Consider the following 14,362-nt stretch of genomic DNA (forward strand, 5'->3'; position numbering starts at 1 on the left):
TTGGCTTGAAACTCTCTCACACTGGCCCGGGGCCAGCGGACCATCCCCTCCATATCATATCAGAAGCACATATACATTTTCTTTCTGGATTGTTCACTAAATTCCAGAGTTTAGAAGCTCAGAATCCCATTTGACCCTCACAGTATGTACATCTACTTCTCCTCGACCTCTATAACATCCTGCATATTGTTAAAACCCCACCAGGTGGTGCCTAAAAACAAACACCTGCATCATCGGTAGTGTCTCGCACTCGAAGCCAGTATCATTTAATTAACGTATTAATAACATCATTAATATATGAGCATGTTTGTTACTCCTCATCGCTGATCTTGGCGAGTACATTGAGCAGAGCAATAAATGACCCCTATATAAAAGAAGGTACATTTTCTTTATGAAGGAATAAATGAAATTATGTATTTAGGCATCACAAAATTATATAAGGACAGCTTTATTTATTCATTAAGATTTCTTTCCATTGATTTTTCTCCATTTCAGCTGTAATTACAAGCACATATGTTTAAAGAATCACACATGCTATATATGTACAAGGAATAGTGCCCTCATAAATCCACTACCATTAACTGCAAAATGTTTTTAGTGGACCTGAGAATGATCAGCGAGTCAGTTTTACTTTATTAATATGTGTATAAATAGCAACGTTCAGTGAGTGGGTCCGCTGTATAGATAAATAATTCATCAATAAGACTGACTTTCAACACGTCAAACACCCTTCTTTCTATGAGCAATTCCCTGTAATGCTGAGAAGTTGCTCCATTTTCTGATGCAGTGAGCTTACTTCATAAAAGGGGAGAGACCCCCTATTTGATGGAGGACTTTTCTTAATTTGTCATTAAATACAATGAAGACTAAGGACACTGAGATCTCTATCTCGACTTTCCGTCGCTCTCACGTACGCTACTTTGTATGTTTCGCGTATGGTCTATCAAGGTCTGCCTGCACCATTTAGTAAATAATTAATTAGACACTTTTGAATAGGGTTTAAAATTCATGTACTAATTGGACACCAGCAGATTCTACAGGGATTTATGACTTTAATCTTATAATGATGTGGACATAATTTAACAGATAATTTTAAATTAAGTTGATCTGGTATAATTCAGTGTTTTTTTTTTATTAATGTCAGAAAATGTAGTTTTTAGATGTCTCTCATTAAATGTAATGTAGCTTAAAATCTTTGAAAGCCATTTTTTTATAAGACGATGTGAATTGTGTGTCGGGCAAGCCTCTGTTCTGTCACTGGAACACTTTCTGCTTTAAGCTTCGAGTCGGCACAGATTGGCTCTGTTTCTGTTCGACTCTTAAACCTTCTTCTCTATGAATAGGAATGCTCTGATTTAATTATCTCTGTTTCATTCGTTAGGAGAAAAGCTTTGTGCATATTGATCCAGAAATCTTTGCAGCTGTTGCAGTGATTTCCATTTTGCTTCGCACAAGAAATATTATTCATGAAAACTGCTAGAATGACATAAAGATAATCATACTAGAATCATAATCACATAGTTATTCTTCTTATTAATATTATAATGTCATTGCAGCATATGTGCTGCTCATCTGTAGGAAACAAATATAAACAGCTGCTCGTTTGTAAACAACTTGTGAGCAACACCATAAAAAAGCAATGTTTATTGTTGTATTTGCTTCTAACAGGCAGACAAGGAGTTTGTTTGGTCGCTTTGGAAGCGGCTTCAAGTGGCCAGTCCAGATCTCACCCAGGTTGTGAGTCTTGTAACGGAAAGGTAGGTCGCTTTATAATGCCACCCAGTTTAATTTTACAAACCACAGTGCACTGTAGAAGGGGTCGGCAACCTATGGCACGCATGCCAGCATTGGCACGCGGAGGGGTAATCACTGGCACGCCAGCAACAGTGAGAGAGGAGTAGACTATTTTATTTATTTAAATTCCGCACCTGCATTCCAATCTACATCTTGATGCAATCGGCAAAGCCATTGACCTGGAAAATAAAAAATGGCACATTTTTCGATTCTTCTGTTGGCTCGTTATGCTCTTAGTCTACGTCTCAGGCTTGAAATAAATGCTGTTTCTGCCGTGTGAAATCCCTGATTTGTGTTGGTGGCTGTGTTGTTGAACGCAGTTATGAAAGAACCGAGAGCAGATGATGATCTAAACCCTCTTATCCTCTGCACTGACTCCCTCCCTCTCTTCTCATCTAAAAGCTAAAAAAACCCTCCTCTTTGAGGGATAAACACTAGATTTAAGTTGACTTATGACCCTCAGAGAGGGTGTGGGGAGCTACATAAGTGGCATGGGAACATGTTGGAAAAAAGAGGTCAGATTCACAATGCTGAATGATTGTGATCAAGACCAGTGTATGTTAAAGATCACAATTTGAAACTTGGGAGGAGCTTCAGACCACTGGCAAGGCTCAGTAATGTACTTAATTATTAAAGTGCTTAATTGACTATATAATTCTTTTAGCCTTCTGATGAAAGGTCAGAGGTATGGAAAGCTCACAGAAGCCCATGCATATCTTTTATCTATGTTTGTGTGTATTGGCGTAGAAAATGTGTTCACGACTCCAGTGCAGATGAGAAAAGAGATGCCAGGCAGGCTACATGCTCCTGCATCCTTCATGAGTTCACTCCGCAGGCGCAGCCAGCAAAACACACTCCTCCTCCGAGAACTGGCAACACGCACCTGAGGGCGTGTGCATATATCAGTACAGCGCCACACGGGAGATTGACATGATAATTGTGCTGGCTGTGTAAAGCCCACAGACTTTTGGGAATTCTGGCCGGTCTGGTAGTGAGTGAACGCTTGGCTTGGGATATAGTTAACATCACCAAGCTTCAAGGCAATGGTGTACTCTTAGGAGAGCCCGTATCATGTCAGATGTCCTCAGGGAGAGATGGAATGAGAGCGGGTGGAAGGGATTGAAAAGGTGAACCAGGGAAAGGAGGATCCCAGGTGAGTGGCGGCTGTTCAAACAAACTTGCCCCAATTGTGATTCTTTTGTCTTTCCCCCCAAACACCCACTAAAGAGGGCTAGATGCTGAAAGGGAAGGAGTGTTTGTGTTCCCCTGTGAGTAGTGTTCCTGTTTTGATATCCTGATAATTACTGATACCTGGAGACTAGAGTTATATCCCATCATTCCCTGTTGACCCTCTGTGGTATAAGCTCGGGGAACGCGCTGAGTGGTTGAAAGGCAGTTTTGCCTGTTTCTGCTCCCACAGCATCTAGTCTATCCTGCAGTGTTTTATCTCCTCACAGAGCATCACGATTGCATCATACCAAATAGATTTTATGCTTTAAGTGGGAATGGCTGCAGTGTTGACGGAGGCCAGTGGATTGGTTTTCCCTCTTCTCTATTCCGTTTCTGTGTCAACCTGTGTCTCTAATGTTGCTCTTTCCTTGAATCTGTGTTGTGTTAGAGAGAAGCAGAAAGCTGAGAACAAGGACAAGAAAGTTCTGGAGATTCTTCAAGCAAAAGATTACAAAATCCAAGAGCTGGAGCAGGTACCGCTCTGAAATCAACTGAATCTACATTGTAACCACACGTGTAAAGACGAGCATGTGGTCTGCTAAACCATCGTCGTGTCCTTTTTTTTTTTTTTTTTTTTTTTTTTTAATGAGCATCTCTGACTGCTTGATAGATCTGCTTGGATGACAGCTAATGATGAAGCCGTGTTGTTAATTCACCTTTAATCATGCCCCTTAATGAAACATCTGTCAGTCGGCTTCATTAGCTGCTCTGTCTTTTCAGCAGATAGTCTGTCAAACATGTTCACACATACTTCTCATTTGAGTAAATAAGATTAGCCATAACTCGACAACCTATAGCTTTAACAGACCAACAGCTGTAACAGTGAGGTGCTTCAAGACTTCTTTTTTGGATGTATTTGGGGCCTTTGCCTCCGTATTGGAGAGGGGACTGGAAACTGTTGGGGAGAGAGAGGGGGAATGGTATCTGGACACATCACAGACCAAACTCGATCCTGCCAGAACATGTGCGTTAACACCGCGCCACCACTCCAACGCAATGAAAATAATATTAAAGCGCACATAATGTGTTTCTTTGTGATTCCCAACCAACTTTGCCAAAAGTTAGTTTGCATTGTTACTAGGGCTGTAAACCGATTAAAATCTTTAATTGAATTAATTACATGACATGCTGATTAATTAATCGGATTAATCACAATTAATCGCATACAACATTATTTGGTGAGAACGGCCCCCAAATAAAGATAATTCATATAAAAATGCATAATAGTTGAAATATTTTTAACTATAATATGTAGGGCCTATTATAAATATGAAATATGGATTGAAATTGAGTTTGATATAAATTGAAGGATTGTGGCAGATGAATAAATCATTGATTAGACAATACAAAACGTGGCGTAAGAAGTCAATATATAGTTTGTTTTATTTTCATATCATTGAATATGCCTTCAGTGTTTTGCACATTGAGTTCGTCAATGTGTTCAGTTCTTAAGGGGGTCGCACACCGGACGCGTCTGGCGGACGACATGGCACGGTCTAAAATTCGAAACTGTTGTTTTCAATGAAGGTACGCACACCGCTGCTGCTGCCCAGAGGTCTGTGGTGCCACGGAGCGCAACTTGCATAGTTTTCCATTAAATTTGACCCAAAACGTTATCTAAGGACAAAGATTATTTCCTCTAGCCATCACTGGATGATATATTGTGTATACGTATCTTTCATAGAGCCTACACAATGTATTTTCAGTTACAAGTCTTTTTGAGGTTTGACAGCTTGAATGAAACCCATTCAATGTTACAGATAGAGAAATTCCATAATTAACGTCACCATTTCTAATCGTTCAGTTTGCGCAGTTACACTTGTTTCATACATTGCCTCCGCTTCTGAGACCGTCAATCCGCGCATCTTATCACGTGACTCGTTGTGCATGACACCGCGGAGACTCACAGCATGTGGAGGCTCATGCTGCTCTCCACGATCCACACACAACTTACCACACGCCCCATTGAGAGCGAGAACCACTAATCACGACCACGAGGAGGTTACCCCATGTGACTCTACCCTCCCTAGCAACCGGGCCAATTTGGTTGCTTAGGAGACCTGGCTGGAGTCACTCAGCACGCCCTGGAATCGAACTCGCGACTCCAGGGATGGTAGTCAGCGTCAATACTCGCTGAGCTACCCAGGCCCGCCCAGTTTCATTAATTAACCTGTAAACTCATCAACATCACTTTGTTCATTCTTGAAGAAAGTACAGAAACCTTTGTAACTTTTCTGTGTATCTGCACTGCACGTGCCACCTGCACCGCACTGACACATCCTGTCCTAGCCGTGCCGTGGCGCTTCTCGTCCTGTGTGCGACCGCCTTGATAGTACACGTGCTTGCGTTCAGTCTGTTTTTAATTGTCGCTTTATGTACATGCGTGGCTTGTAAAAACACGTACTCATGCTTGTAAGGTTGGAAAATCTGTACTTTTATTACGGAATTTACGTACGCATCAGGGGGCATGATTAATTGCTTACATTTTTTTTACTTTTTTTTTTTTTTAATAAAATGAATCGCACTAAATTAGCGCATTAAATTGACAGTTCTAATTATTACAATTTAGAGATTAAAAATTTGACATACAGTTTTGAATGGATCTCTTCTATCAGTTTCATTGCCATGTTAAGAGAATATGGTCATTGTGCCCTGTTTGAGAAACTCATTAATAGTCAGGATTCTTGGTACCGCTCAAGACCACTGGCATTCGTCTCATCCAAATTTTGCGCCAAACGAACTTAAATGGTGATTAATTGCTTTTCCCTTCCTTGGCCGTGTGATGGTCTGTTGAATCCTCGTCTCATGTCTGCATTTCCACACTAACTTTGACCAGCTTTCCACTCCCCCCCTCCCCCCTCCCCCCATTACCCCTCTTCTTCCATTTTTGTAACATAATTAGCTTTCATTTTTGAACTGCACTGGGGATTTCTAATGCTAATCTCTCTGTCCTAGACCTCTTAACTTCTTTAAACCTTTTTTCCTACCGATTGAGAACTACTGGGGTTAGAACAGTGCTTGCCTACCTCATTATCAACATTTTGAATTGAGCTTCACTTGAGCTATAAATCTCTATTAAAACCTGCATTTGCATGGTGCACAGACCAAGCATAAGTCCTATATCTGGAAAGATTCAAGTGATTTCCCCCAACATGGCAATTAATTGCCTCCCACAGCTCAGGGTTATTTTGTGAGATATCTGTGGCCAGCATCGAGTTAGCTCGACCCAGCTGGATGAAGTGTGTTTTAGTGACAGGAACGGATTATCGGCGCATCAGAGATGGCCGTGGGATAACTGAAGCACCGCTCTTCTAAAAGAATGGTATTGTTGATTTGACATTAACACAATGTTATCATTGCATGCTTTATGCTGTGCTGTTTGCTGATGTCACAGTACAGCTAATAGACCTTATTCCCATATTTGATTTATTGATGGGAATTAAAACAAGGCTGTGAGGGATAGACTTCCAGTCACTTCGATAGCGTGCATTGTATAAAGCTAAATGGTCCTAGATAATAGGATCACTTTTCTAATTTTACAGCTCGTGTTTTCTAGGGTCTACGGAAACATTTTTGGAAAGATATGTTTTCAATTGTTCATCAGCTGAACCATACCATTTTAAACAACAGTACTACCCACTGAACAGACCGCAAGTCTGTACCTCACCGCCTCGTTTTCATTCCCATCAAACTACTGTGAATAAAGTCTATTCTTACCTGACATCTGACCTGTGTCTGAATTGAAAACATTTAGCAATACAGGATGAAAGTCCTCCACATGACATATTCTCCTGTCTCTGCATCATGCCACAGCTGACACCTTTAATGAAACTACTAATGGAACCCAACGCTCAGTCCTGTAAACACATACCCAGATTGCTTTTGACTAATAGCAGTCTCTTCTGGTCTCTCGTGTGGCTCTTTAAACAGAAAGTGACTGCGCAAGAGCTGGAGATAAACAACCAAGTCCAGCAGCTGCGTGGCAGTGAGGAGGAGTGTGGTCTAATGAAGAAGGAGCTGGCAAATCTGCACCACAGACTGGGGAATAAGAGTCGACAACTTAAGGTTTGGACAAATTTCCACTGGCACCACTTTTAAAGCGTTGCCTCTGTGCCTGTGACACCAAAAAAAGTGAGAGAGGGAAAAAAAACAACCTGACAAGCCCCTGGAGGCAATCGCCTTAGGCCTCAAAATCCTGGGTTGGGGTGGGAGTGACAGCAGAGGCTACTCGGAAAAGCAACTTTCTCGATAAATACTTAATGATGGCCGAGCAGAGGAAAGTGTGTGTATGTGATGTGGCTTCTCCTTAATTACCCTCTAATGGGACTGGCATGATTAATTGATAAAGTGAAGATCTGGGGAGGATGTGTCTTTGCATGGTCTCTCTTAGTAAAGGAGAGAAGGGCAGAGAGGGGGGAAAAGAAGGGAGCGAGAGATGTGCATCAAAGGCAGGCTGGCAAGACTAATGGGCCTGTAGTGGAGCTATTCTCATTAGAGCTGTCATTAGAGCTAAAGACGGCCCATGCACAAGGCTACCTGCGTGGGGTTCAGCTTGCCCTGTCAGCACAGGTGAGCTCCATACTACTCTCTCCGGCCCTGCTCAAGCTTTCATCCTGGCACTATGACCACTTTCTTTCCCCCAGCAGGAAGTGAGGAAGCAGGCTGAGGCGTGCGAGGAGGAGGGCAGACGGGCCCTCCTGGAAGCCAGGAACCAATTAGATGCCCAGAGCTCATCCTCTCAGGCAGAGCTGGAGAAAGTGCGGGACCTCAACAGTTCCAGAGTCAAGGTAAGGTCCCATCCTCCTCGATCCATTCTTTCTTCTGCACACTTTCTAAGCAAATCCATGTAAATGAACTCCTCTCGCTATGCACAAATGTTCAATATTGATAGACATCTTCACAGGAGGGGCCAAATAATGACTTGAACATGGTGGGTTCCAATTTCTCTTTTCCCCACTCAGCAGTAGGAGCATATACTGTGCAACGTGACCAGAGCTGTTTCATCAGTCCTGCCTGCTGTCCCAGCGCTTAGTGACTCTAGCTATAATGACTCTCTACGGATGGAGCTCGAGCTGTTGTTAGCATGTTCCATAGGGCCTCGTTCAGCATTTGTGTATGTTAAACAGGGCTTCTCGGGTCCTCACGGGTTGAGTGTCACTCAAGCACCTGTGTGATTACCCGTCTCCTGCTTTACATACAGATTTGTGTTCATTATTCTTTCTGGGCAAGGACAGAGGCAGGACCGTGCGGACCTTAAACTCTAACTAGTCTAATTAAATAAGATTGTAGCAGTGCTCGGACTATGTCCCCTTTCCTCCTGTGTTCTCTGTTTCTTTCAGCGACCCCCGTCTGTGCTGGCTAGTTTTTAATGAGGGCTGCCCCATGCTCTCCCTGGCCTGAGTGTTTGATGCACAGCATCTGTTTGCTTCTCATTATCTCCATCAGGTCCTGTGATATACTGCTGATAGGCTGCCTGTCTGAGCTCACGCTCTGTCCTTTAGTTGCTCTTCTTCTTTTTCTTTACTTCTGTTGTCTGTGTTTTGTTTTTATCAGGTCATGCACTCAACTGTGTCTGCCTTCTGTGAATGGACCCTTTTCAGAGACTGTGATGACCCGTTTCCGCCTTATTTGGCAGCATAAATCCTGCAAACTTTGTATATTTCCAATTTTGAAATGATTTAGTAATGTTTATTACCCTGGTATTAGTTTTTCAAAAACGGGCGTTTTCACACCTAGTTTGTTTGCGCACTCCAAGCGCTCTCAGAGCGGTATAACGTGTATATGCAAACAATCCAAATGATCTCAGACCCCCCCCTAAAATGACCCAAAAGCGAACTGTACACAGACTACCTGCTGGTTCCGAATCCTCTTAACGATTCTGATATTTTTTAAAGAATGGAACCGGTTCTGAACAAGAACCGGTTCTCGGTTCCCAACCCTAGTGGTCAGAGTACGGTTAGATTGATTTGTAAAAACAAAGATGTACCAGTCCGCTTTGCATTTCGTTATGACGTACTGTAAGTACCTTGAGGCTTGCCATACAAAGTTGCATTACATACTGTCTGCAGCCTAGTTTCCATCCACATTTTATTTTGTTGTCGACAAAGTGAAAATGCGTAAAACAAATTTTGCGAAATTTGCCGTCTTCTGCCTGTTTCCATTCAAATGGCCTTTTATTGATAAAAATGGTGTGCTGGATGACGTCATGCTTAAAAAAACACTTTGTCGCATAAGTTTTGGTTTATCGCAAAATAAATCTGCCCTTAAGCCGTTTCCATACAGAAATGTGTGTTTATCGCTAATTCGCCTTCCAGATGTCCCTAATTTTTTTTTCCTCAGAAGTTTTGGTAAAATGGGGAGAGTATTGAGACAATTCATTGAAATTAGCAGCTTACTGTCATTTTAATTTCACAAATAAAAGCTATCAGAAGACGAGGAATTGCAATCAAAAGGGAGCAGTTGCCCTTCTGATAGGACTGGAATATTGGTCCTGATGTTGCGTCTATCGCAGTTTGCCACCGGTTCTGACCCGAAAGCGAATCGTCATGGCCCTGTTCAAGCTGGCAACCTGCACCAAGTAATGGGGAAACTTTCAGTCTTAGTATCAGGTGCATCCATCGACGTGTATATGCTGTGTGCACAGATATTAAAGAAACATTGATGCGGTGTAATATCAGGGTTTACATATTTGATACATTCCTGATATTCAATAGGCTATTTTGAACAATCATCTAATCTAAAGCATCGCCATCACAACTGCATTATGTCCCGCATATTTAACTTTTAATGAGCAACTGAACTTGATTGTCATCTAAAATTAATTTAGCGTCATAATGCAATTTACATTTTCGGAAGAAGCTCAGCTAATGTGATCCGAGGTAAAGAGGGTTAGATTTAAAATATTTAAACATTTTAAAATGTTCAAAAGCTAATTTTCTGAAAGTGAACTCAGCATTGGACAAATAGTTCTGATAGTTTATAGTCTTGATAATAGTGTAGAATACTCTGAGAATGCCATTCAGACGACTTTTTTCATCTGCAGAACAGGGTAAAGCTAATTTAAGTTTGTGTAAAGAAAAGGCATATATAGGTCTAAAAATATTATTTTTTTCATTTGGTAATTTATTTTTTTAATTTAATGCTTTTTTTCGTTTGGTAATTTAATTTAATACAGGGAATTGTGCTGGCATTTTTTCAAAAATAAGCTGAACAATAATTTTATAGAATTGGGTTATATGTTAGTGTTACAAAAAAGCACACTGATGTTTTTCTCCTAGTATTGTGTAATTGTTTTTAATTTAAAACATCTTAAAATGATATGTTTTTTATATTGTGGTGCTAATTCCATACAGCTTTAATAAATAAATGGATGTCTACCACGATTAAATTAATCGCAAACAGTGGCCATTCATTTGTTCTCCTTGCACTTGTTGATGACCGGTGCATGATACGAGATATTTGTGTTGGCACTCCTGGAAGTGTCATATTTGCAGTGATCGGATCTATATGATCTATATTAAGATCAATCTGTAATCACGTACAATAAATTGGCTTTCAAGGATGTATACCTTCGTCATGGTTAACACAGGCTAGCGATTGGGGCAAATTCTGTCATGTGACACTACATTTTTGCGTTAATGCCAATTTTCTCGACAAAAAGTGTTTCCAAACCAGTTTTTTGCGACATTTGAAGTATCGGCATAGAGTTTAAACGGAACATTTTTTGTCAACATTTTTGCGATAATTTGCATTTCCATCAGCTTTATTTTGATGCGCTAAAACTTTTTGCGCAAAAAATCCTTTATTTAATCTAACCGTGTTTGTGTACTTCATATTCCAGTCACATTTTACTGTCCAAATAAGAGAATTTTAAGTGAATATAGAAATTCCATGATTACCATGACCGTGTTTTTGAACCGCAGACCAGCCGCACTCATAGCAGAGCGCGTAAAGATGAACCGCTTTGAAGCGCCCTGATGCCCTACCGTTCGCTAACCCTAACATTCGCGTAATGTTCTTGGTTCATACATGCAGAAGGAGATGCTTGCTCCATTTCTGTGGAGATGATAGATGAAGAAACATATTTTCCAATACACGCAGACTCTCAAATATTTTCCTTCATGTGAAATAAGAGCTTGTGGGTTTTATCAGAGAGCCTTTACGTAACGTGTGAAAGTGAAGAATTTAGGACAGAAATATTTTATTATTGCCTAATATATAATTTCCTGGGCTGTCTGGATTTCATAAATAACAGTGTAAATGTAAAGTTGACCAAAAAGAGAAATGCTTTTAAGTATTTGGAAAAGTTTTAACATTTAAAATAATACTTTTCATGTCATTCCCTGTGCAATATTGTTATATAATAAACAATTAAATAATGTTTTTTTTAAAGCTTCAAATAAATAATATAGCCCTATTTTATTAAATGATCCCAAGTAAAATATGAATAATGTACTATTAAGCACCTTATCCCTCATAATCACAATTATAGGTGTCTAGCAAGTTATTGCTAGAGTTCTTAAGGAGCTGTGGTGTGAACGACAAGGGTTCTGAGACCATATAAATGCTAAAAGGACCAAAAAATAAACTGGGTCCTCTCTTAAGTCCAGCAGAAGCACTGAGGTCATTTGCAGCTTGTTCCCTTTGTGGTTCACTTTAGCTGAACTGGGTTTGGTTCATTTAAAATGGACTATATGTGAAACCACCCGAACACAGCTGCTGAGAAAATGACAGTAAATTTGCCATCTCGTAATCCATCACTCTCTAGTTTTTTCTTCATTTGGGAAAGTTGTGGAAATGTAAAAGTGGCATTTTTTTTTTCTTTTTTTTTTTTTGTTGATTTTTTTTTTTTTCCTTTTTTACCCAATTTGGAATGCCCAATTCCCAATGTGCATGTGATTCGCCTCAGTCCGGGTGGTAGAGGATGAATCGCCAGTTGCCTCCGCGTCTGAGACCATCAACCCGCGCATCTTATCACGTGGCTTGTTGAGCGCGTTGCCACGGAGACTTGGCGCGTGTGGAGGCTTCACGCCATCCACCGCGGCATCCGCGCTCAACTCGCCACGCGCCCCACCGAGAATGAACCACATTATAGCGATCACGAGGAGGTTACCCCATGTGACTCTACCCTCCCTAGCAACTGGGCCAATTTGGTTGCTTAGGAGACCTGACTGGAGTCACTCAGCACGCCCTGGGATTCGAACTAGCGAACTCCAGGGGTGGTAGCCAGCGTCTTTTACCACCGAGCTACCCAGACCCCCCAAGTGCCATTTTTCTTTTGATGCTGGCGCAAATGGGTAAGCTAAAAATATATTTGCCGTGATCTCCCATTCACCGCTGTCGAAGTTTACCCTGCAAATGTTTACTTCTGTAAATGTAGAATACTTCCAGACATGAAAAGGGTCCATAACTCCCTGTCAATAAGCTGCCAATATTTAAAAAATGTTTTTTCAGAAATTGGAAGAGGAAGTGTTCAGAAGCAGACAGGAAGTTCTAGAGGCTCAGAGCCGGTCAACTGCTTTGTCCCATCAGCTTTCCTCTGTAGAACAGGAAGTAACGAACAAAGAAGAACAGCTCTGTCAGCTCAAGTAAGATGCAATTGCACAGATCTGACTGAGCTTTGATTTACCCTGAATGTATGAATTGATTGTCATGTGCGTGTTCATGTCCAGGCGTGAGCTGCAGGACTTGCAGTGTCTGTACAGGCAGAGTGTTGAACATGCAGGAGAACAGGCCAATCTTATACAACAACTGGAGGGCCTTAACCTGGACACGCAACGAGTTTTACGCAGCCAAGAAGAGGCTCACACGGCAGACACCGTCTCCTACCAGAAGGTACGTTTCTGTAAATGTGTGTATTGTCGCTTTTTTTCAGATGATCTTAGCGTCTGTCCTCATAAGTCACCCTGGAACCCCTGGGGAAGTGAACCTGTCTTCACCATTGAAGGACATTTGTGTTAACTGAGCTTGTCCTTCTCTGTCTCTATCTGCTGTGACAGCTCTACAATGAGCTGAGCGTGTCATACCAGGCCCTTTGGCACAGCGATGAACAACTCCGCCAGCGGGAAGCAGCCCTCAGCACGCAGCTCAGCCAGAGAGATCAGCAGATCCAGGAACTCCGGGCACAGCTGCAGAGTTTCACAGCAGCCGCGGGGCACTGTGAGGTGAGTCTGTGTGGGGAGCACCATGACAGATTTACATCATGCTCGGTGCCCTTTGTATGCAAAGCGAGCTGAATGAGCACCTCAGCAAAACCACACACCCTTCATTTCACGTATTTTCTTTTATTTTCTTTTTTACTTTCTTGCTCGGTTAAAACCGCATCTACAATAAATGTCATTCAGAAAGACGGTCAATTTTTTCAAGACTTCATGCTGCCTGACAACTCTTAAACATTTGACATTAACCTTGCCAGAGCTTCGCTGAGAATGCTTTCTCTATATTTCCTGCTCTTCTCAGCAGATCTAGCACCGTCAGTACCTATATTACCTTCCCATCACTTACACTCACCCGTCTCCTTGGATGATTTCAGAAGTTCATCATCTCTCTCCTGTTGTTGTGGGTTGAAGCCATCGTCCAGTTGTAGGGTGTCATTGTTTTCATTGCTCTTCAAGTTTTGCACTCTTTATTCAGGTGTTGTGTCTTTTAACATCAGTGTGGATGCAAGCAGTTGCATATTGGCCGCCCCTTAGTAAATGCATTTAAAGGGATAGTTCACCCCAAAATGAAAATTCTCTCATCATTTACTCACCCTCATGCCATCCCAGATGTGTATGACTTTCTTTCTTCTGCAGAACACAAATGAAGATTTTTAGAAGAATATTTCAGCTCTGTAGGTCCATACAATGCAAGTGAATGGTGACCAGAACTTTGTAGCTCCAAAAAGCACATATAGGAAACATACAAGTAATCTATAAGACTCCAGTGGTTTAATCCATGTCTTCTGAAGTGATATGATAGGTGTGGGTGAGAAACAGATCAATAATTAAGCCCTTTTTAATTAAAAATCTCCACTTTCACCTTCACATTCTTCTTGTGTTTTTGGTGATCCTCATTCTTCGTGCATATCGCCACCTACTGGGCAGGGAGGAGAATTTCAAGCAAAAGAGTGCTTAAATATTGATCTGTTTCTCACCCACACACAGTTTAAATGTTGGCAGGACAGGTAAAAATCTGAAGTACTAGCTCGAGTGGGCAAGCAGAAAAAAATCCTTGTACTGTTGAGTCCTGCTTTCTACCTTTCTGTTTATTGTGCCCCAAAGGAAACTATAGTGATCCATGAACATCTGATAGAATGACTCCCACAGATCTATTTGGTATAGCTGAATTAGGGGTGGGT

At 41.4% G+C, this 14,362-nt stretch overlaps 1 protein-coding gene across 5 annotated transcripts in view; it reads left to right on the forward strand.

Annotated features, from left to right (window-relative positions):
• The window catches only part of cntln (centlein, centrosomal protein), a 122,420-nt gene that overhangs the window by 1,032 nt on the left and 107,026 nt on the right, over nt 1-14,362 (forward strand). For 3 of the 5 annotated variants that reach the window (XM_051704987.1, XM_051704991.1, XM_051704990.1), the window contains exons 3-9: nt 1,669-1,757; nt 3,413-3,497; nt 6,955-7,089; nt 7,668-7,811; nt 12,478-12,611; nt 12,696-12,858; nt 13,023-13,187. In XM_051704987.1, coding sequence (XP_051560947.1) covers nt 1,669-1,757; nt 3,413-3,497; nt 6,955-7,089; nt 7,668-7,811; nt 12,478-12,611; nt 12,696-12,858; nt 13,023-13,187 — 915 coding nt within the window. The remainder of the gene's footprint in view (nt 1-1,668; nt 1,758-3,412; nt 3,498-6,954; nt 7,090-7,667; nt 7,812-12,477; nt 12,612-12,695; nt 12,859-13,022; nt 13,188-14,362) is intronic. The other 2 variants (XM_051704989.1, XM_051704992.1) reach the window with 2 other exon arrangements.

The sequence above is a fragment of the Myxocyprinus asiaticus genome, chromosome 8, assembly GCF_019703515.2.
Source record: "Myxocyprinus asiaticus isolate MX2 ecotype Aquarium Trade chromosome 8, UBuf_Myxa_2, whole genome shotgun sequence".
NCBI lineage: Eukaryota > Metazoa > Chordata > Actinopteri > Cypriniformes > Catostomidae > Myxocyprinus > Myxocyprinus asiaticus.